Source organism: Desmodus rotundus, chromosome 3, assembly GCF_022682495.2.
Source record: "Desmodus rotundus isolate HL8 chromosome 3, HLdesRot8A.1, whole genome shotgun sequence".
In the NCBI taxonomy this organism is placed as follows: domain Eukaryota; kingdom Metazoa; phylum Chordata; class Mammalia; order Chiroptera; family Phyllostomidae; genus Desmodus; species Desmodus rotundus.
Genome location: NC_071389.1, coordinates 95,416,975 through 95,439,354, shown reverse-complemented (window position 1 = coordinate 95,439,354; position 22,380 = coordinate 95,416,975). Strand labels below are relative to the sequence as shown.

Here is a 22,380-nt window from a genome sequence, read left to right as displayed (position 1 = left end):
TTAGAAAACAAATTTACTTTCTCACAGTTCTGGAGGCCAGCACTCTTAATATTAAGGTGTTGGCAGAGTTGATTCCTTCTAAGGCTGTGAGGAAGAGCCTGTTCTGTGTCTGTCTCTTAGCTTCTGGTGGTTTGCTGACCATCTTTGGTGGTGCTTGACTTGTAGATGCATCACGCCGATTTCTGCCTTCATGCTCACATGACCTGCTCTTTGTATGCGTCTGTCACTGTGTGGGAATTTCCCTTTATAAGGAAACCAGTGACACGGGGTTAGGGCTCACCCTAATGATTTCATTTTAACTGGATTACCTCTGTAAGAACCCTGTCTCCGAAGAAGGTCGAATTCTGAGGTACTGGTGGTTAGAACTTTAACATATCTTTTTTTAGGGGAACACAGTTCAACCGTAACACTCAGGCCAGTTGTGAGTATGACTTCTATGTGTGTTCAGGGCCACTTACAGGCCATCCAGTGAAAAGTGGAGCGACAGGAGAGTTGGAGGATTTGCTGATAGGAACAAACTTAAAGGGTCTCAACCCAGTGGGATCTTGAGGTCAGTGTGCAGGGTCCTCCATGTTATGAATGGGGATACATACTGTTAAAAGGAAGGGCAGATCCTGTGCTCATGTTATTGCTATTGTTTGGGGAGATGAACATTTGTGTGGGGCAGGTGAATCACCAACAGGCCTCCCAGCTGTATAACGTATGTCGGGGGGCTTTAACACAGCCCCCCAGGTCCACCATGGATGAAGCCGTGGCGATGGTGGCTCGAAGCCTCTGGTCCGTGCAGGTCCTGAAAGTCCCTGTTCGGGCGCCAGATGTCAGGGGGGCTTTAACGCAGCCCCCCAGGTTCCGCCACGGACGAAGGAAAAGACTACCAAGACATGATCTCCTTGGGGAGGAAAGGTGGCCGTTTCTCTCAAGGGGAGAAGGGCCCCGAGCCTCTCTCTCCAGGGGCTTTTATTAGGTTCATTCACATAGGAATAGGATAAAGCTCATCAATCATTGTCAGGCAGTAAGGGTTAAACAATACAAGATTTACAGAGAACTCTGAGGGCTTATTCTGAGTTGCAGCCAATTAGTTAGAGGGCCAGGAAACTTTAGGCGCCAGACTCATCTCAGGTCTGGACCCTTATCTCTTAAACTGAGGGTACAAATTAAGTAGGTTTCATAGGAATGTATGTATTTTTGTTAGGCCTGATTCCCCAGGGAATCCGCCCCTCCCAGCACAGGACTGCACTACCCTCTGTTATTGCTTCAGGTTTAAGTCAGGCAAGGGAAGCAAGGCAGCCAAGAGATTAGGAGACTTCTTGCAGACAGAATGAGGACTCAGTCTATTTCAAAGCCGAGGGGCGAGGGTCCATCACCCCCTTTTTCCACAGCCCCCCGAGTTCTTCCCTGCGGGCCTCTTCCGTGACCAGAGCCTGTCTTAGGTTGATCCTCCCTTGAGGATTCTTACCAGTCATTGGCTAACTGGCCAAGCTCAGGGCCAAGCAGGGTGAAGTGGGCAGAGGTGGCACACCTGCCAGGGAGATCAGCTTTGTCTCCTTCGTGGCTTATGGTCCCAACTCTGACTCAGCCTTAACCATGAGGGGTTACAGCCTCTGAAACCAGGCAGGGCGGTTCCCAACAAACGTAGACTGTACTTACCTGATTGCACCCTCGTGTGCCAGACTCTGGACTGGTGCATGGGTTTGGGGCTGGCAGTGGTGGTGAGGAAGCCGAGTTAGTTGGACATAGTGCTTATTGAGGGTGTATATATTTTTATTAGGGACATGGTGCATGGGAGGTGTTAATCACTGTCTCCAATGTCCTAGTGTTGCACCTGGCTCTTAGGCACTCTATTAAGTGTTTGTTGGATGAATTAATGCTACATTTATTTGTGCAATTTGTCACAAATATGTAATAGAGAATAAAGAGGTAATGTGCCTTTTAGAGGAAGGAGAGAGCCCACTGTTTGCCAGGGGATGGGGAAGTCTTCTTGGAAAGGAGAACCTCTCAGTTGGATATAAAGGGCTGGAGTTGGGAGAAGGTGGGACATTTTAGGTAGAGGAGGAATGCCTCAAAGAACTCCTTTTAAAATTGTTACTGTTAATATAATTATTAATAACATATTATTATGTAAGATGACTTAGATTCCATTTATAAGTAGGGTTGTTTTCCTCTTTTTCTTCTATCATTCCCCCCGTTTTCCCTTTCTTCTAACTCCATTCCTAGTTCCTACACAGGATAGGAAAGCAGGTGCCAGTATTTCTGTTCCTCACTCTGTCCCTAACTTAACCACCGTGTGACTTCTCTGGGCATCCATTCTTTAAAACAAGGGCTTTCACTAAGTGAGTCCTTTTGGATTGAACTCACAATGACCAGTTATTTACTCAACCTTTGGCTCAATGTGATGCTAACTTTTGTAGGGCAACAGGAGTATTTGAAATGTGTTGTGCCATGCTCTGATTACAGCCCAGACGGACAACAGGACATCCTTATCAAACAGGAACACTGACAAGTGGTGCTTTGAACTTAAGAAATGTTAAATTAAAATGGTATATTTACATAGGACTTTTTCCATAGGAATTATTTTAGAACATTTCCTAACATCCAGTTTTCATGTAATGTATTTGAATAAAGTTTAGTACTGTTTCTGAAGTATGTAAAATTAGTAGGAAATTATAGTACATCACAGTTTTATTTGCATGATAGAATATCACACTGAACTTATATGCAATTTTTGTCATTTTTCTAACACCATCTGTATTAGCTATTTGTTCCTATGGCATAAATTATCCCCAAACTTAGCAGTTTCAAACAACTAGATTTATTATTTTGTAGTTTCCAAGAGTCAGGAATCTGGAGGGATTTAGTTGGGTCTCTCATGAGGTTGCAGTTGAGCCGTTGTCATCTCAAGACTCAGCATGGTTGAAGCTCTCTTCAAACTCAGTCACATGGTGTTTGCAGACCTCAGTTCTTCACAGGCTGTTGAGTAGTGGGCCTGTGCCCAGGGCTGTCTCAGTGTCTTAAGGATATAGCAGTTGGTTTCCCCAGAGAATGTGGTAAGGGAAGGATGCGGGGAGAGGAAGGAAAAAGGAGGGGAGTATGTTTGAGCATGTCCTACCCCTTGGCCCTCAACCCCAGTTCATCTCAGCAGTGCCATGCCATCTCGCCTGCTGTGTGCCTTTGGTCATACAGACCAACCATGGGACATTGTGGGCAGGGATTACCCAACGGCATGAATACTAAGAGTAGGGGATCATTGAGGATCATCTTGGAGGCTGCCTTTCAGATATTCTTAATGTTTTTATAGTCTCAAATTCTGGAATTACGGTGAATTCTCCAGTACTACTTTTGGAGAAATCTAGGAACTTGGAAATAGTCCAGCAATACCACTTTTATTACTGTTTTCTCCATTATATGTTTCTTTTTAATAAGAACAAAACCATGTTCTTTTTCTTTTTTAAACTTGCTTTTTTTCAGTCAGCATTTTATGTTAGCCTTTTACCATGGAAAATTTTAAACTTCAGAAAGGATAAAGACTGACCGGGGTAGTACACTTGGTCGGGCATTCTCCGCAAAGCAAAAGGTCACTGGTTCGATTCCCGGTCAGGGCACAGGCCTGGGTTGCAGCCTGGTCCTGGTCAGGGCGTGTGCAAGAGGCAACTGATTGATGTTTCTCTCACACATCAATGTCCCTCTCCCTTTCTTTCTTCATTCCTTCCCCTCTCTCTAAGAATAAATACATAAAATAAAATCTTTAAAAAATAAAAAAGAAATTATATATAAAAAAAGAAAGGATAAAGAATAATATAATCAATTTCCATATACCTATCACCCAGTTTGAACAGTTATCAATTTGTGGCCAATTTTTTTTCATCTGTACCTCATTCTCTTCCACCTAGGTTATTTTGAAACATCCCAGTCATAGTATAAATTAATTGTATATATTTTATTATGTCTGAAAAATAGACTTTTAAACATCTCAACAATACTAAAAAAACTGTAACAATAATTTTTAATAGCATCAAATAAAAATCTATGATTCAAATTTCTCTTTTGTCTTATCCTTAAAATAATTTTTTACAGTTTGAATCAGGATTTCAATAAAATCCATATATTGCAAATTCCAGGGTCTTTGTATTTTATTCTTAGAGTCTTAAGATTTTGGATGTGAGGATTTGTGTTGGTCATTTCATCTATCCCCATCTTTTTATAGATGAGAAAATTGGCCAGTGTTACATGGCTGGTTCATTTAAGATCGTAACCCAGACCTTGTGATTCTTAATCTCAGGTGCTTGTCACATTAAGAAGAAACTATTTTCAGGACATGCCTTTGAAAAAAAACGTTTTCATTCTTTGGTTACTTTGCATATTGTGAACAATGATGTGAACGTGAATCCTGATCTCTTGGATTTGGGTGATCGAAGTTCATGGTGCATCCGTTTCACCTCTGAGTCCTGATCAGGGCCTTGTGCTGCCGGTCACCACTGCTCTCCCCTTTGGTCGGCCTGGGTTAAAGGTTAATTATTTATAAGGCATGTCTGTAAAGTCAGTGGTGCTGACGTTTTCTTTAAACATCCTAAATCTCTCCCAGTTTGCTGCTTTCAATTTGCCAAGCTGCTTACTTAGCCATTCCAGAAGTCCTGCCTTTATATAGTCTTCTGAGTATGTTTGTTTTTTTTACTTATTTTTACTCGATAGTCGAATAGCCTAGGAATCACTCCATGTCAATTCATAGTGATCTTCATTTTTTTCCCCACACTGTCGGATTGTTTTTAAAGACCTTTCTAATATTTTACAGATTTGGTTCTTATTTTAGGAAATTAAAAAAAAATACTGTATAAGCAGAAGCTTTAGGAAGCGATAACACTGTCTTAACTAGCAGGTCACTGCTATTAGATTAGGAGCTCTTAGACTGGCACTGGACTGTCTTCACTATGTGCTATTTCCCTTCTTCTGGTTTCCAGGATGAATTAACTTAGTTTTTGCCTTTCATGGGTCTACCTCTCCTATCTCTTGGTGATCCAGGTTGGGATTTTGGAGGGAGCTTTGGTCAAGATGCAGTGTTTGACACTTAAATAGAACAGAATTCTGAAAATCCTTGTCATCTGCTCAGGGTAAATGATTGTGGGTGCTTTTTCCTGTCCCCCCATAGGCCCGTCAGCTCATCCTGCAGTACGGCTTAACTCTCAGTGACCTGGACCGTCACCCTGAGGTAAGAGAGGCTACTCTGTCTTCTGTCTCCTTTTTTTATGGCTGTTATTTGTTCATGGGCTCTGGGTATCTTGTGTCTAGGAGACAGGTCATACTAGCTTTTCTTCTGAGACCTTGAGTATTAATCCTGGCTAAGGTCACACAAGGAGAGGTGGTTGATTTCTAGTACATTCCCTTTGGTTTAACCGTGAGTACTCAATCTGAGTATCGTGAAGGGGGATTGGACCAGCTTCATCCAGGGCTTTCTTTGGTCCTTGGATAGGCATATAATAGTGAGCTTACCACCAAGTGGAGAAAAGAAGTAATCATGTGAGGCACTGTGGTCATTTGGAAACAGGTTAAAATTAAGTTTTGTGGTAAAAATGATTAAACACATGAGTAATAGAGGGGAGCTGAAGTTGATAGGGTGAGTAGCATGGTCATAGTTAGCATTTACTGAGCCCTTACTATTTATTAGATATTTTGCTTAGTGATGGACCTGTGGTAAGTTATTTAATCTCCAGCCATCTTGAGGGCAGGTCCCATTTTGTACCCACCATTTTCACTGATGTGAAAAAGGCATAGAGAGGGCAAGCCACTTGCCTAAGGCCATGCTTTTTCTAATGGCAAAGCCTTAATATAAATTTGAGTGCTTCTAGCTCTAGAGTGATGCTACTTGGAAGGATTTTGTGGGAAGAGGTGAAGTTTGAGTGTAGCTAGGAAGGCTTGGTGGCAAGGACAGGAGAGAACATTTTAGAGAGGTACAGAGAGAAACCACGGGAGCAGGTCCAGTACGCACGTGGATACATGTGGACAGTGCCCAGACTTGGCTGTCGTGATTAGGACTGAGTGGTGGAATGCTTTGATGCATTGGGGTAAGGGGGAGAGGTCAAAGCTGGATTTGAATGGTTTGGCGGGGTTGTGGCAGCTCCAAAACTAGGCTGGTGATTGGGGCTTGATGGTGGTCTAGTAATCTAGTTGTGGTACACATGGACCTCAGAGGGGTTAGCAAGGATCATGGGAAGGGCTTGTTGAGAGAAGTCTGTGGGCAGAGTCAGGATACAGGCTGAGTCAGCTGTTCAGTGCTGTTAGGAGAGTAGTTTGGGCTGAAGATGGGCCTGCCATTACAATAGAAAGAGTAGCCACTTTCCAGGCCCTGGAGAATCAGTTGCCCGGGCAAAGCCCAGCCCAGGAGTTAGTGCAGGGTCAAGGAGCAGCAATGGCTGTACCCTCAGGTACAGGGCACGTCTGTAATGGACGGAAGCAAGGGTGAAGCTTCGGAGGCTTTATACCTGTGCCACAGCAGCCATACCAAGCAACTTCTAACTGCACTTTGAACTGAATTTGTACCCTGAGGTTTTCTCTACTGCTATTATTAAAAACTGTACTCAAAACTACCATATCAATCATGCAACAGTACCAGGAGTGATGAAAAATACATAGCTTCTTTGATTTCAAATTTTGAAAATGAGTGAACCAACTTGCCCTTTGACTGCTTTTGGGACTGGTGGTAGAGCTTCCTAATAGAAAGAGTGGGCAAGGCCAGATAGGTGCTTTGGCAGTATCATAGTCAGAGTACCTCAGATAGTTTCCAATCCTGGATCACATCAAATGTGTGTCAGCTTTATAACTCTTCATTGGGTCTTCTTTGTCCCCTCGAAATTGCCTGTTTTTGCCACAACACTAAGGAGACTTTTGAATCAGTGTTTCTGAGCTTTTCTCTGTGATCTCCCTTTCTTTCCCCAATGAGATTTTAATACCGCAGGTATATGTGTATATCTGTTACTGTACTTGGGGGTGATGTCACCCACATTGAGATTGCATCATCTCCACAGTTCCAGCTTGTGCACAGAGAAGCCTGTCAGTGAGAAAAGGGAGTGTAAGAGCTGGATCCGGGTGTGGTTCCCAGGCCCCATGTTTGTTTCCCGGTGACTCTAGAACAGTTTGACCTCTCAGAGCCTCAGTGTCTGGATTGGTTAAAAACAAATGTTGAAGGTCTGATAAGCTATTGTATGCTCAAGCTTTGCACAGAGCTTTCTCTCAAAAGGCTCTTAGTGGTGTTTTTATCATTCCTTCTGACACAGATTGACCTTGCCATCGATGGTGCTGACGAAGTAGATGCTGACCTCAATCTCATCAAGGGTGGTGGGTGAGTGTTGTGGCAACTTTTTTGCTAAAGAGTATCTGCCAGTTAATCCCTAGCAAAGCAAAATGGGTTACAAAATAAACAAATTTCCACTGTGATGTACCTAAGTTTGTCTTTCTACTAGGGTATTGATAGCTATGGCTGTGGAGCTGCCAAATTGGCATTTCTGGTCATTAGTTGCAAAATCTGGTGACTGGGAACCTGGGCCTCCTCTAAGGTGAAATTATTCATCTTAATGGGTTCTCTGTGTCTGCATTTTTCTGATTCCAGCTTTAAATATTTGCAGGCTAAAGCAAGCATATTATTGCGGCTAAATTATTAGGTCTGTCGGTACCAGTGTGTGGTATGTGCTTTAAAGCTGCTTTTATCTCTGAGAAGTTAGTGATACATTTATTGATTCATTTAGAAAACATTTATTGGATGTTTCTAAGTGTTGATTTGGGGGTTAGGGAAGGATGAATTGAAGAAGGCAAGTTTTCGTGTTTCATTGGTTCTTAGAATCAAGCAGACTATGAAATGACACACAGTTGTTTATGTGCTTTCTGCTTTATCACTTTGTCAAATAACCTTTGACCAGGTTGTTCTAAGCTTATTTTATTTTTTAAGCTATAGACCCCACCCCATTCATTCCATGCTCAGATGACTTCTTCCTAAGCACAGCACTTCAGGCCTAACTGGGAACCACTGTCCCATTTCTAGGTTCTTCCAGATACAGGCTAAGCTTCCCATAGTCCATTTAGTAGAAGCAGCATGTCTTAGCTTCATTGCCATAACAAAATACCATAGCCTGGGTGGCTGCAACAACGGAAATTCCTGGCAGTTCTGGAGTCCCTTTCATTGAAGATGGCTGCCTTTTCACTATCTTCACATAGTGGGGAGAGAGTAAGTGAGCTGTCTAGTATCTCTAATCATAAAGACTTTAATCTTGTCAGACCAGGGCCTCACCCTTATTACCTCATTTAAGCGTAATTACTTCCTCAGAGGCCCCATCTCCAAGTACAGTCTCATTGGGGGTTAGAACTTCAGCCTTAGAATTTGAGTGGGACACAGTTCAGTTCATTGCACAGCATAATGGAGGTGGGTCATGTCCCTTAAGATATAAAAAGTAAGTTTCTCTTTAAGTGCCAGAATTGAGTGGATTTGGGTTTTCTGTATCTGACTAGTTCCCAGATTGAGCTTTTGTTTTACTCATGTGTTCATTTTTCTTTTTTTTTTTTTTCCTCCTATCCTTAGAGGCTGCCTGACTCAGGAGAAGATTGTGGCAGGCTATGCTAGTCGCTTCATCGTGATTGCTGATTTCAGGTATAATGCTTAGTGTCCTATCCACCAAGGAGATAGATGGGACCTCAGGCCTCATTCCCGTTTTATAGAAGAGGAAATAGAGAACAGGAGGGAGTGCCTGACTATGAGACTCATATCTCAGACTTAGGGTAGTGTCTAGGAGGATTTCTACTCAGCCTATGCTGAAGGTAGGTATTGGTATTTATGTATCCTTTGGAATGAGGAGGAAACAGTTTGTGTCCCTTGTTAACAGAGTACGTCCTCATATGTCAGTCGTTTGATCCACAGAGCCTCAGAGGAAGCAGGGCAAACACTGCTTCCCGTGAGCGATGACTCAGCACACATGACCTCCTTTCGGGGTCACATGTGGCTCGTGTTGTAGATAGTCTTTGCCCTGGCTCTCAGATTCTTCAAGGAATCTGGTAGAAGGCACTTGTGCTGAGCATGTTAATTTAGAGGGGAAAAAAGTATTTACTTTTGAAATATAGCTGTAGGAAGAACATAAATAACAAACACCTGTATACCACACAAAGCTAGTCATATCATATTGTAACATTTTTGTCATAGTTATTTCAAATACATTTAAAACCTCTGTATACTTACCCTTGCCTGCCTCCTGTGCCCTTTCACCATATAATTAAACCCATTCCTGAATTTGGTGTTTACCTGTACCATTGAGCCTATTATATTTATCATAGTTTTTGACTCTTTACTTCCAGGAAAGATTCGAAAAACCTTGGGGATCAATGGCACAAGGGAATCCCCATCGAGGTCATCCCTATGGCTTATGTCCCAGTGAGCCGAGCAGTGATTCAGAAGTTTGGAGGTGTGGTTGAACTTCGCATGGCTGTCAACAAGGCAGTAAGTGGCTGTGGAGGTTTCTGGAGGACGTGCCAGGTTCTCCGTCTTACATCAGCACTTGTGATGTAAAAGCTCTTCAGTGCCCATAGGTTCTCAGTGTTCTTTCTGCTTTAGTTAGGTCGCCTGTGCCTGAACTGCGCAGTTGGCTTTTATTTACTTTATTTTATTTTATTAATTATTTTAATTTATTTAATTTTATTTTTTGCTTCAGGTGCATCTTTTATTTTAAATGATTTTATTTAAAATAATTCAAATTGTTTCATTATAATAAATGGATAATTATTTAAATAATTATAAATTTAAATAATTAGTATTTACTACTTAAATGATTTTATTTAAAATAATTTAAATTATTTTATTATTTGTAAAAATACATTTTTTCAAGGATGTTAGCACAGTCATTTTCACAGGAATGTTAATATGTCAATTTTGCAAAGAAAGAATATGCTACAAGTTATGCTATTCTTCTTTTCAATGGCATTCTGGCAAAAATTAAAGACATTTCTAATTACCTCAGGCATTTAATGAACAGTAAATTCTACTTTCTGCCTTTGGGTAAATAAATAGTGTCTTTCAGTGAAATGGTGGGAAATAGATAATGAGAAGCCCGCTTCTTAAAACGGCCTTTGGCTCCAACAACCATCAGCCCCTTGGATTGCCACTGAACTTCAAAGCTGTTTTCTGTAGTTTCAAGTCCACTGCAGCCAAGTTTTCAAGTTCTTTTTCCTGGATCCACCTCAGAAGAAGATGGAATAGAAAGGGCTTCTATAGAACTAAAAGCCTCGCTGTGGGCCTCCTGGCTGGGTGCCTGCAGCATGTAATCTCATGTCTCAAGCAGATGGAAGCTCCAAAGCATTGTTTTCTGACTGGCTGTCTGGAGTGACTTCCTGAGCTGCCATAGTCCACCTGGCAAGAGCAGCAAATTGGAATCCAGAAGCCCATTTTCTTATTTTAAATAGGTTCTTTGTTTATCTTTAGAGTGCTAGCTCTATTCAAATTCTTGTAGATAAGACTTAATGGAGCTTGAGGGGCTGACACTCCTCAGGTGATCTGACCTTTCTATTCCATACCTGAAGCCTAGACCTGAAGCCACCCTGATTAACATCTGCTAAACCTGGGCTTTGGGAAGCCCCCAGGGACATAAAGTTTTTCAGGTTTCATGGTATAATTTTCTTTTTTCCTCCTCTTTTCTCATTCTTTGGTTAAATTTGAGAGGAAGTAGAATTTCTTGGGGGATGTGAACCCTTTCTCGGGAATACATTCCAGATAGTTAATCCAAATGTTTTTCTTCAGCTTTTAAAGGGGGTTGCAATGAACTTATTTTTCTTACCCATAAATAAAAAAATCAAAAGTAATAATCCAAAGACTATGGTGTAAATATAACTATATAAAAAGCATGGGAGATGTAGAAAAAAAAGATTATCGGTACCTCTTCCTTGATACATTTTTTAAATTATATTTTATTGATTACGCTCTTGCAGTTGTCTTGATTTTTTCCCCTTTTGCCCCCCTCCACCCAGCACCCCCTGCTTCCTCGGGCAACCCGTCCACCATTGTTCATGTCCATGGGTCATACGCACAAGTTCTTTGGCTTCTCCATTTCCTGTGCTGTACTTAACATCCCTATAGCTACTCTGTTACTACCTATTTGTACTTCTTAATCTCCTCACCTCTTCACCCATTCTCCCTCTTCCCCATCCCATCTGGTAATTACTTTCTTTTCTCTTGTTGCTTTTAAAAGTCTCTCTTTATCTTTAACCTTTGGCCTTTTACTTATGATGTGTCTTGGAGTGGGCCTGTTTGCATCCATCATAATTGGGACTCTATGCTTCCTGGACTTGCGTGTCTATTTCCTTCACCGAATTAGGGAAGTTTTATTTCATTATTTTTTTCAGATAGATTTCCAATTTCTTGCTCTTTCTCTTCACCTTCTGGCACCCCCAAGAGGCAAATGCTGGACCTCTTGAAGTTTTCCTAGAGGCTGTTTATACTATCCTCATTTTTTGGATTCTTTTCTCTTGTTCTGAGTAATTGTTTTTTGCTTCTTTATATTCCATATCATTGATTTGATTCTCAGTTACATCCACTCTACTGTTGTTTCCCTGTAAATTGTTCTTTATTTCAGTTAGTGTCTCCTTTGTTTCTGACCTTGTCTTTTTTATGCTGCTGAGGTCCTGACTAAGTTCACTGAGCATCCTTATAACCAGTGTTTTGAACTTCACATCTGGGAGACTGCTTATCTCCATTTTGTTTAGCTTTTTTTCTGGAATTTTGATCTCTTCTTTTATTTGGGCCATATTTCTTTGTCTCCTTGTTTTGGCAGACTCCCTGCATTTGTTTCTTTGTATTAGGTAGGGCTGCTTTGACTACGTGTCTTGGTAGTGTGGCCTAATGTAGTAGGTGTCCTGAAGGATCCAATGGCACAGCCTCTTCTATCCCACAAGATGTGTACTCGAGGTGCGCCCTTTGTGTGGTCTGAGTACACCTTCCTCTTATGGTTGAGCCTTGGTTGCTGTTGGCAGATCAATGGGAGAGATTTACTCAGATCAGTCAGCTGCAAAGACTGGCTGTGACCACTGACCACCAACCTCCACCCTCCATGGAGGATCAGCTGTGCAGGGGCAGGGTGGTGGTGCTCTGATGTAGTTAGTACCTGTCTACTGGGTGTGTTGGCCCTGGGGTTTCCTGGATGATACAGGCCAAGGTCAGCCCTGACCTGTGTTTGCCCAGGGCACCCCACCTGCGCGTTAAAGCAATCTGAGATGGCTGCTGCTTGTGCTGGGCTTGGAGATTCCTAGGTGAAGCCAAGCTGTGACTAATCTGGCTGTAGTCAGGGCTCACTGAAGCCAGCTGTTGCTGGCTTGATAGGATTTAGGAGCCGAGACCAGCCATTCCTATGGAAAAGCAGCTAGGGTGGGCCCATAAATTGGGTGGGGCAGAGCCTCTGGGGATCTCTCCAAGGCTGTCAGAAGTGTTAGTGAAGTTGATGGAGTCTTAGATGTGGCACCAGCTCTGTGGAGGGAGGGTTTAGCAAAGGGACAGTAGCCTCTGCTCACCTTGATGCCAGCCACTTCAGCTTCTCCCTGTATACCACTGGTGCTGTTCAAGCTGCTACCCTGGTGCTGGAGCTCAGAGGGAATAAGCCTGAGTAGACGAGTCCGTGTTGTGGGTTTTATAAGAGGAACTGCTAGGGTCTCCAGATGTTTCTTCCATTGACTCAATCCTGCTGGGTTTTGTAGCCAGAAGTTGTGGGGACTTGTCTTCCTGGCACTGGAATCCTTGGCCAGGGGACCTGGTATGGGTCTAGTACTCCTCACTCCCAAGATATCCCTCCTGTATTTTGTCATTGTCAGAATTCATTTGGCCTGATTTCTGATGTTCTTGAGTGATGGTTCTATATTTTATGTTTTTAAAGATTTTATATATTTACTTTTAGAGAGAGGGGAAGAGAGGGGGAAAGAAAGGGAGAGAAAGAAACATCAATGTATGAGAGATCCATCAATCAGTTGCCTCTCACATGCCCACAATTCAGACATGTGCCCTGACTGGGAATTGAACTGGAGACCTTTCCATTCGCAGGCCAGTGCTCAATCCACTGAGCTACACCACCCAGGGTAGTTGTTCTATATTTTAGTTGTAATTTTGATGTGGTTATGCAAAGAGGTGAGCCATGTCTGCCTATGTCACCATCTTGACCAGAAGTTCCACATTTTTGTTTTAATGTGTTATCGTGACTTTTTAAAATCATTTTCCTAATCATAGTGGTTGTACAGGTCTTTGACTCTGGCTGTGTTTGTAGATGAAAGACCAGGAGGAGAACGTTGGAGGTTCCCTCTCATAGCTAGTGTTATTCCAGACAAGAGCCTCAGCATCCTGCGTTAATGGAGGTCTTAACTGAGCACCTACCTTCTCCAGTCTGGAGAGGAGCCCTCATTTCTTTGCCTTTGACTACAGTGCTCTGTCACATTCATTGTCCTAAGCATTTTCTAGTGCCCAAAGCTGTTGAGGAATTCTGGATTAATTAACTAAAACTACCCCCTACCTATTTCACCTCAGGAACCATATCTGTTTCCTATCTTTTTGATGGGACTGCCTGGTTGAAGGGTTAAATAGCATTGTCTCATTTTATATTATTCATGGTACTTAATATGAAGCCCTTGAGAGTATTGTGCCCTTTGGTAGCCTGTCTGTTACTGTAGTTTTCAGTCTAATAATAGCTGAGAATTGTTCAGTTTCCACCATGAGCACTCCCCGTGGTCAGTGCTGACCCTTGTGGTTTATATATATGCTGCCTGTGAAGTGTGGATTATTGCCTCCTTTCTGGCAGTTGAGCATCTGAGGCTCACAGACGTTAATGGCTCCTCTGAGGTCCGGACCTTTGTGGCATTAGGACTCAGATCCTGACTCCGACCTCTTCTCATTACTGCCTCTCAGCACTACCTTCTAGAGAGCTTGAGGTGGGAGCACCAGTTGGAGTGAGTTGATTAGGATATTTGTCTTTGGTTATTGCTTCCACTTTCCTGTCTGTCTTCTTATTTGTGTCTTCGTACCTGGTAAATATGGAAAATTATCTCCTAGGGTCCTGTGGTGACGGATAATGGGAACTTTATCCTGGACTGGAAGTTTGACCGGGTTCACAAATGGAGTGAAGTTAACACAGCTATCAAAATGATCCCAGGTAATGTGAGTGATGTTCACCTTCTCTGCATAGAGCCTTTCCTCTCAGAACCTTTGCTTAAGCAGTAGGGAATATTCATAGATACAGACCATAGGCAAGATACTGTGCTACATGTTACAGGGAATACTCCCACCTAGAGAACGCAATTTAAACCTGAGGGAAACTGTGGCTATGTAGAAGCCATTCCTACAAATAAGAGGACATGTGTGAAATTCTGCTAGAGGAATACCAAGAGTCTGGAGTGCATAGAAGTTGTTTCTTTTGGGGAATGTAGGGAGGTATTATGGGAGAGAGGTGGCTTTTGAGGTCTGCCTCAGCATAGTGTAATCTAGACACTGCACTAAGTGTTTAAGAGTCTCATTTGACTCCCCAGTTTGATTGCATAGTTACAGAGAGGACAGAGGTTGAGGAAGGTTAAAGGATTTGCCCAAGGGCTATAGCACCAAAGTGCCCCAGGTTGTCTCTAGACCCTGAATTTTCAGTCCGTCCTTCTTTGAGAGCCAGTTCTAAGAGGGTGTTGTGTGACATGAACATTTGAAGCAGTGGAGAGCCTCTGGTGTACCTTTTATTAGGGATCTGCAGCTGGGTGGGCAGTGTAGAGGTGAGTTATGAGTGTGGGCTGGAGTAGATATTAAGAGCTCATACAAGAGGATGAAAAGGAGGAGGGAGAGGTGGGAAATATTGGTGTTATGATATTGTGAGACTAATATTTTAACTGGGAATACTTCATGACAAGGAGTATTCGTGGGCCATAACTGACTGATAAGGTGGATAAGGTCAGTTTAGCAGAGTGTAGTGTCTGAGAGTAGATCCTGGAGCAGACTGCCTGAGAGGGGGTCCTAACCCACCCTTGCTCTCTCAGTGTGGCTTCTGTGCAGGTAGTACCTCTTCCTTTGCGAAAGAGGCTCATTCTAACACCTACCTCTTAGGATTGTAGGAGGATTCATTGAATTAAATGGTGCTCAGTGCAGTGTTTGTTGAATGAGTATATCCCTAGGAAAAAAAAGGATACTCTATCTTCATCGATTTAATATGCTAGATTCTGAGTTATCCATGCTATTTGGATTTGAAAATAGTACAAGTATATGTGTAACAAAGACCTAATTTTTCCATCCTTACTTTTTAGCTAACTATTCTAGTCTTCCATTGACAATTTTGTATCAGATTTCTTAAATCAAAAAGATGAGCTGAGTCCTGGCTGGTGTGGCTCACTGGATTGAGCACCGGCCTGCAAACCAAAGGGTTGCTGGTTCGATTCCCAGTCAGGGCATATGCCTGAGTTGCAGGCCAGGTCCTCAGTAGAGGGCATGTGAGAGGCAACCACACATTGATGTTTCTCTCCCCCTCTTTCTTCCTCCCTTCCCGCCTCTCTGAAAATAAATAAATAAATAAAATCTTTTTTGAAAAAAGATGAGCTGAATTATGCTTATTCTCTCAGTGTTATTTTTTTGTTGGAAGAACTAAAGAGCCAAGAAGACAGGAAGAAGAGAAGACATATAGGTCACTGTTAGTAAAATGGGGGCATTTGCCTTAACGATAATGCAGACAAACCCGGGAGACCAGGTAGGAAATGCCTGACCAGTGTCAGCACTGCTCCTCTATAGGAGGATTTCTTGCAGTACCCATTAGGGTAAGCTGTATTACTCCTCTTCAGACCTTTCTTGGCTCTTGAGCCATTGAGATGTCCTTCGTGAGAAACTTTCTTCCATACTTTGCTCTCCACCTCAGCAAGTACCAGTTACATTATAGAGATGGTTAGAGGTTTGTCAATATAAGAAACATTCAAACCTGGAGAGAATTTTTGTGAGTTTATTTGAGCCAAATTGATGACAATTGTCGGGAAGCACAACCTCAACAAGTTGAGAAAATGCTTAGGAAAATGACAATTTTGCACCTTATACATGCATCACAATCAAAGGAGAAGGCATATGGAGGTTACATGAAATCCATTGGTGATAGATTAGGGAGGTGGGAGAAAACAAAGCAGGGAAACCTGGGATTGGATAAAAGTAAAATGAGACACATACTTCTTTTACACAGGTGGGTACAGGATCCTTAACAGTCAACAGCTAATATAATAACAGTGAGGGGATTTGTGGGCTCTGTTCTGTTGTGGTGGTTGTACCTGGAGGGGTCTGGAAAAAGGGAAGTTATCTTGACATTCCGAAGGTATGTTATTGTAGATGCAAAAGGATAGTAGTTGAGGTCAATTAAGATAGATTGACTTTTGTCAGGGAAGATTCAAGCCTAGGGCATGACTACTTGCCATGAACTGATTTTAGTTAATAGGTTTTAATCTCAGACCACCCTTTGTGATTACTTTAGATCTCCCGATTTTGCAAGATTGTCATGCAGGCCCCCCCTGACCTTGTCAGGCTTATTTAGCATGTGGTCCCTTTTCTTCCACAGTTTTAAGAACTTAAAGTGAAAAAAATGAAAAGAGAGAGGCATTAAATCATTTAGTACAGTGCGACCAGGATCATCTCTGTGGTTTGTTTTCTCTTTTCTCTTCCCAATTTGGCCCATTATAATGATTGCCGCTGGGCCAAGATCAAGGGAGGAGAAGCAGGGCAAACTTCCCTCTCTGTCCCTGTTCCCCTGCCCTTGTCCCGTGTGCATTTGTTAAGTAACTTAGAGGATAGCTGAAGTGTGCATTCCCTTGGGTGTTCCATTGAGTTACACCCAGAACAGACAGGCTCTGTAGAAGGGTCAAAGCTACTGGGGTTCTTTCCCTGTGTTCACATTGAGCTACCTCTGCTCTGCCCACTTTTTGAAGGGGGGTGGGGTCAGTCATTTCCTTCATCTCAGTGACCTGAGGAGAGGTTGCTTTCATATAGATCTTAGACTGCTGCCATTTGTCTCTGCTCTTTTTTCAAAAACATTCTCTGAACCTGTTCTGACTTGTCTCGAATCAGATGGAAGCTGTCACCTTGTATTACAGAACTTTTGAAAAGGATGGGTCTTGAGTGGCCACTTATTTTTGGGAGGCTGCAGTCATGTCGGCACAAGTTTAGTGCGACCTTTGTGTTTCATCAGGTTCTCTACCTGGTGGCTTTTCATTGAAGATAGATGATTTTATTTGTTTATGTATTGGAGGAGTGTCTCTAGAAGTTTTGATTTTATTTATCCTTTTGAATTTATATAGTTTAATGTTATAAGAGTAATCAGTGAAGTCTCTTCTACCCCTTCAACTTTCCCTGTCTAGAGTCAGCCAGTGTTACCAAAATTGTATCTTCTTGAGTTATTCTTCGGTCAATAAATCAGCCCTCCCCTTGCCCTCTTTTCACACAAGTGCAAGCACACTAGATACAGGTTTTGATTCCTAGTTTTTCCTGTCTTGGAAATTATACATAATAGTTCAAAAAGAGCTCCCTCATTCATTTTAAAATAACTGTGACTAGGCCTGTCCTCCCGACTCCCTGTGGCCCTGCTCTGCCAAGCTTTCATCCTGCTGGCTGCATCCAGCCGGGGCCCCCATTGCAGTCTTTCTTGAGGGGCTCTCCAGGAGGTCCAGGTAGATTGGGGGTATTGGAGACACATAGGGAAAAACTGAGTTGTGTGGCTTTCAGGGAAGGCCATGTTTCCCCACGTACCCTGAATGGTGATGCCGTTTCTGTACAGAGCCTTTCTCCCACATGATCAAATCTTACTCTGGGCCTGATGACTCCCTGAGACCCTTTCCCACCACAAAGGTCCCCAGGCCCTTGGCTGGCCTTGGTGTACACGGAGGCTTTTTCTGAGTGACTGCAGACCTAGCACTGGTGCTGAGTTTGAATGTTTGTCAACCTGATGAACACCACCTGCTGTTAACTGGTGATTTGCTGAGAACCTGCCTCATGCAATTCATGTACTGCAGGAGGCTCTTTCGGTGGCTAACAGGCAGCCAGCTGGGGGAGCCAGGTCTTTAGTGCCTTGGGTCTTTTGCTAACCTGCCCTGCTCTGTACTGGTGGAGTCAGCCTCAGGGCACAGCTTGGCCCCTCCCGTGTGAACACAGGCCTAGGAGAGGCAGCTACCAACTGGATTGCTTTGGAGCTCTGAATAGGCAGCACAGGGCCAGTCACAGGCAGTGCCTGACATTGTCTTACACTGGAGTCTCTTCTGAAAGGCCCCAGAACCAAAACGTCCAGTGACTGGCTTCAGAATACATAGGAGCACAAGCCAGTTAGTTCCATAAGGGGCACACTCAAATGGAGATGTCTGCAGGCTCCAGACCTTGCTGGGGCAATTTCTACCTTGTGGGGTCAGCCCCCATGCAGTAGCTCAAACACTGTGGCTGGGGTCTGCTAGCCCAGGGATCATCTTCCCATATATAGATGGGCCAGCAGCAGTCAAGGCTCAACTATAACAGGAGGGCTTATGTAATCCACATAAGGGACATTTTTGGATTACCTAATTGAGGTGATCAGGGAGAATGTGCCATTGAGCCCCACAAGTCACCTACTACCAAAGACCACCATACCATGACAGATACAGTAGATCTACCTAATACACCGAAACAAACACAGAGAGGCAGCCAAACTGGGGAGACAAAGAAACATGCCCCAAATGAAAGAGGAGAAATCCTCAGAAAAAGAATGAAATGAAATGGAGGCAAGCAATCTACCAGATAAAGAGTTTGAAACAATAGTTATAAGGATGCTCAAGGAACTTAGGGGAAGAATGGATGAATTCAGTGACAACTTAGATAGTAAGCATAAAAAAGGACATAGAAATCCTAAAACAGAACCAGAATACTGAAGAATACAATAACTGAAATGAATACACTAGAAGGAGTCAGCATCGGATTAAAGAAGCAGAGTATTGAGTCAGTGATTTGAAAGACAAGGTAGCAGAAAACATGCTTTCAGCAAAAAAAAAAAAAAAAAAAAAAAAAAAAAAAAAAAAAAAAACCCAAAAGGATAGTTTAAGGAACCTTTGTAACAACATCAAGTGTAACAACATCTGCATCATAGGGATACCAGTTGGAGAAGAGAGACAGCAAGGGATAAAGAAACCATTTTAAGAAATGATGACTGAAAACATCTCTAACCTGGTGTGGGAAATAGATATACAAGTCCAGGAAGCACAGAGAGTCCCAAACAAGATGGATGCAAAAAGGCCCATTCCAAGACACAATGAAAATGCTAAAGGTTAAAGACAGACAGAATCTTAAAGCCACAAGAGAAAGGGAGTTAATTGCCCACAAGGGAGATCCAATAAGACTGTCATCTGATTTTTCAACAGAAACATTTCAGGCCAGAAGAGATTGGCATGAAATATTCAAGGTGATGAAAAGCAAGGACCTACAACCAAGGCTACTTTCCCCAGCATGGCTGTCATTTAAAGTTGAAAGAAAGATAAAGAGCTCCCTAGATAAGAAAAAGCTACAGAGGTTCATTTCCAACAAGGCAGTGTTATAAAATAACTGCATAGCATTTCATTTTATAGCTATTACATAATTTATTTAACCAGATCCTCACTAGGGGATATCTGTTTCCATTTCTTTGTTAGAAGATAGTTACTAGATCAAAGGATAAGTGTATCTTGTGTTGCTAGATGGTGTTAAATTGCCCTCCAGGGATTGTACCAGTTTCCCTGTCTTATCAGCAACATATGCAGGTGCCATTTTTCTCATCCTACTTTTTTTTCTGATGGTTGAACAGTATTGTCTCATAGCAGTTGTGTCTATACAGTTGATACTTGAACAGCACAGGATTTGAAATGTGTGAGTCCATTTATATGCAGAATTTTCAATTTGGCCTGGCAGTTCAAACCCATGCCACCCAAGGATCAAATCCACGGTTGGGAATCTGCATATTTGGAGGGCCAACTGTAGTTATACTTCAATTTTCAGCCTTTTCTCCCTTCAGGAGGGAGGTTGGTGCCCACAATCTCCAAATTGTTTAAGGGTTAACTGGATTATGTAAATATTTTCATTAAAGGTTGCTCACAGTTGTAGGTAGTTCTCATTGATGAATAGATTCCATTCTATTATGTGTGTGTGGGAAAAAAGCTTGTATAGTCATTCTACTCTTAATGGGCATTTGGGTGTTTTCCAGTTTTTAGCTATTAGGAAAAGTACTGCTATGGACATTCTTGTACATGTCTCTTGATGACCATATGTATGCCTAACAGTTGCTTAAATACCTAGCTTAGAATTGCTGGATCATAGGTGTGAATATATTCGTCTTTAATAACGATATTAACAGCTCCAGCTGGTGTGGCTCAGTGGACTGAGCACCGGCCTGTGAACCAAAGGGTCACTGGTTCAATTCCCAGTCTAGGACACATGCCTGGGTTGCAGACCATGTCCCCAGTTGGGGGCGCATGAGAGGCAACCACACATTGATGTTTCTCTCCCTTTTTTTCTCCCTCCCTTTCCCTCTGTCTAAATATAAATAAATGAAATCTTAAAAAAATATAATAACAAACATTTTCCAAAATGGTTTGCCAATTTACTCCTGTCAACATATAGAAATGTTTTTCCATCCTTGTCGCATTTCATCATAGTCTTTCTGGTGAGCATGCAGTGGTGTCTCGTTTTAATTTGCATTCCTTTTTGTTTAGCTTGACCCCCATTTTTTATGTTTATTGGGCATTTTGGAAAGCCTCTTTTGTGAACTCCTGCTGAGTCTTGCCCATTTTTCTACTAGGTTGTCTGTCTTACTGATTTGGAGAGAGTTTTATATATTTTGATGTGGGTCTTTTGTTGAAAATATGTTCTTCGGCTCTGTGGGGAAAACTTCAAAGGCTGGCAGTGTGATTTAGAATAACTAGGAGTGTGATTTGCTTAGAGTAGTCACAGGAGACCTTTAAGCTGAAAGGATCACTAGTCATGATGTCTGAAGGACAGCGAAGAGCCAGCTCTTGAAGCTCTCAAAGATGACTAGTTCAGACTGAGGGAATATGGCCAAAGGCTCTGAGACAGAAAAAAATTTGGCACTTGTGGGCATAGAAAGATAGAAAGCAAGCCAAGATAGCAGTGGAGAAAGAAATTTTAAGATGAAATAAAAAGAATCAGAATCTCTCTTCATTTGTCCAGCATTGCTAATGACTATTGCCTCTACTGACCTTATGATCCTTGGTTTGTTTCTTGCCTTGGGAAGCTGAAACTTAATGCTGCCTTCCATCTTACGTCCTGCAGGTGTGGTGGACACGGGCCTATTCATCAATATGGCTGAGAGAGTCTATTTTGGAATGCAGGATGGCTCAGTGAACGTGAAGGAGAAGCCTTTCTCTTGACCCTGCTAGAAGTGGAGTGTACTTAACTGGAGCCTGTAGCCCACAGCCAAGTGGACATGCCTCTCCAGGAGCCTTTGCCTTAATGTCTCTGTGCCAGGTGGACAGCGGTGGCGTGGGGACCAGGCAGTTAAATCCAGACTTCTCAAGTATTGTTATTAAATGTCTTTTTTTTAAAAAGAGAAATATAAACATATATTTTTTTTATTAAAAATACTCAGTTTTTAAAATAAAGTGGAAATTGATTTCATGTTTTATATAAAACACTTACCAAAAAAAAGAAGGGAATTGTCTTTTGAACTTGAGCCTGCTGGTTAAGCTTCTGAATATTGAGTTTGCTGAATAAATCAAAACTTCTTTAAATTGGTAAAGTGAAGGGCCCAACCAGCAGTGATTCCCTGATGCCTTACTAGAAACATTGGAGTTTATTTTTCTATCATACTCTCTTTTTTTAGTCTTTTTGTTGTGACCATGCATGATACCTTGTTACATATTTTAATGTGATGTTTACAAAAGTCTGGGGAATGTAGTGGTATGGTGTGTAGTGAATGTAAACTATCAGGGAGAAAACGTGGTGGTTCTTTTGTTAAGATCAGGGGGTTCATCCAGACCCCTGCTGTTGGAAGCAATTGGCCAGAAATCCTTGCTAGTACTGCTGTGAAATGAGAAACACATTTAAATGATTGTCTTTTTGTTAACATTTTATCTGTTCCTGTGTTATTACCTGCATGGTTCAGCATCAGAAGTTCTCACCTCTTTATATTGTTTGAGGGTTGAAATAAAGCAGTATGGTGCCATTCTTACTCTTTGTCTTTGCTATAGAATTTGCAGCAGTTTTGCAGTAAAATGGAAATCGATTTTGCTCACCCAGTTTACATTGGATCTCTGATAAGAGGTGGAATTTACTCAAGAAATTTTGAGCCAAAGAGTAGGTAAATATTTATTTCTGAGAGAGTTTAGTGTCAGTTTTATTCCATAGACCTTTGTGAAACAAAACATTAATTTTCTTTGTTAGTT

The 22,380-nt window shown here is 42.1% G+C and overlaps 2 protein-coding genes across 2 annotated transcripts in view; one reads left to right on the top strand and one right to left on the bottom strand.

Moving 5' to 3' along the window:
* The window catches only part of RPIA (ribose 5-phosphate isomerase A), a 38,108-nt gene extending 15,942 nt beyond the window's left edge, over positions 1-22,166 (top strand). The window contains exons 4-9 of the mRNA XM_024552382.3: positions 5,141-5,200; positions 7,263-7,327; positions 8,558-8,626; positions 9,325-9,466; positions 14,045-14,144; positions 21,269-22,166. Of these exons, the coding sequence (XP_024408150.2) occupies positions 5,141-5,200; positions 7,263-7,327; positions 8,558-8,626; positions 9,325-9,466; positions 14,045-14,144; positions 21,269-21,366 (534 nt within the window). The 3' untranslated portion in view covers positions 21,367-22,166. The remainder of the gene's footprint in view (positions 1-5,140; positions 5,201-7,262; positions 7,328-8,557; positions 8,627-9,324; positions 9,467-14,044; positions 14,145-21,268) is intronic.
* On the bottom strand, positions 9,508-10,696 carry LOC112297565 (shieldin complex subunit 1-like). The gene is given in 2 exon segments (XM_024552337.3): positions 9,508-10,290; positions 10,292-10,696. Coding segments are annotated over 2 exon segments (186 nt in total). The 5' UTR covers positions 10,366-10,696; the 3' UTR covers positions 9,508-10,178.
* Positions 22,167-22,380: the final 214 nt, after the last annotated feature.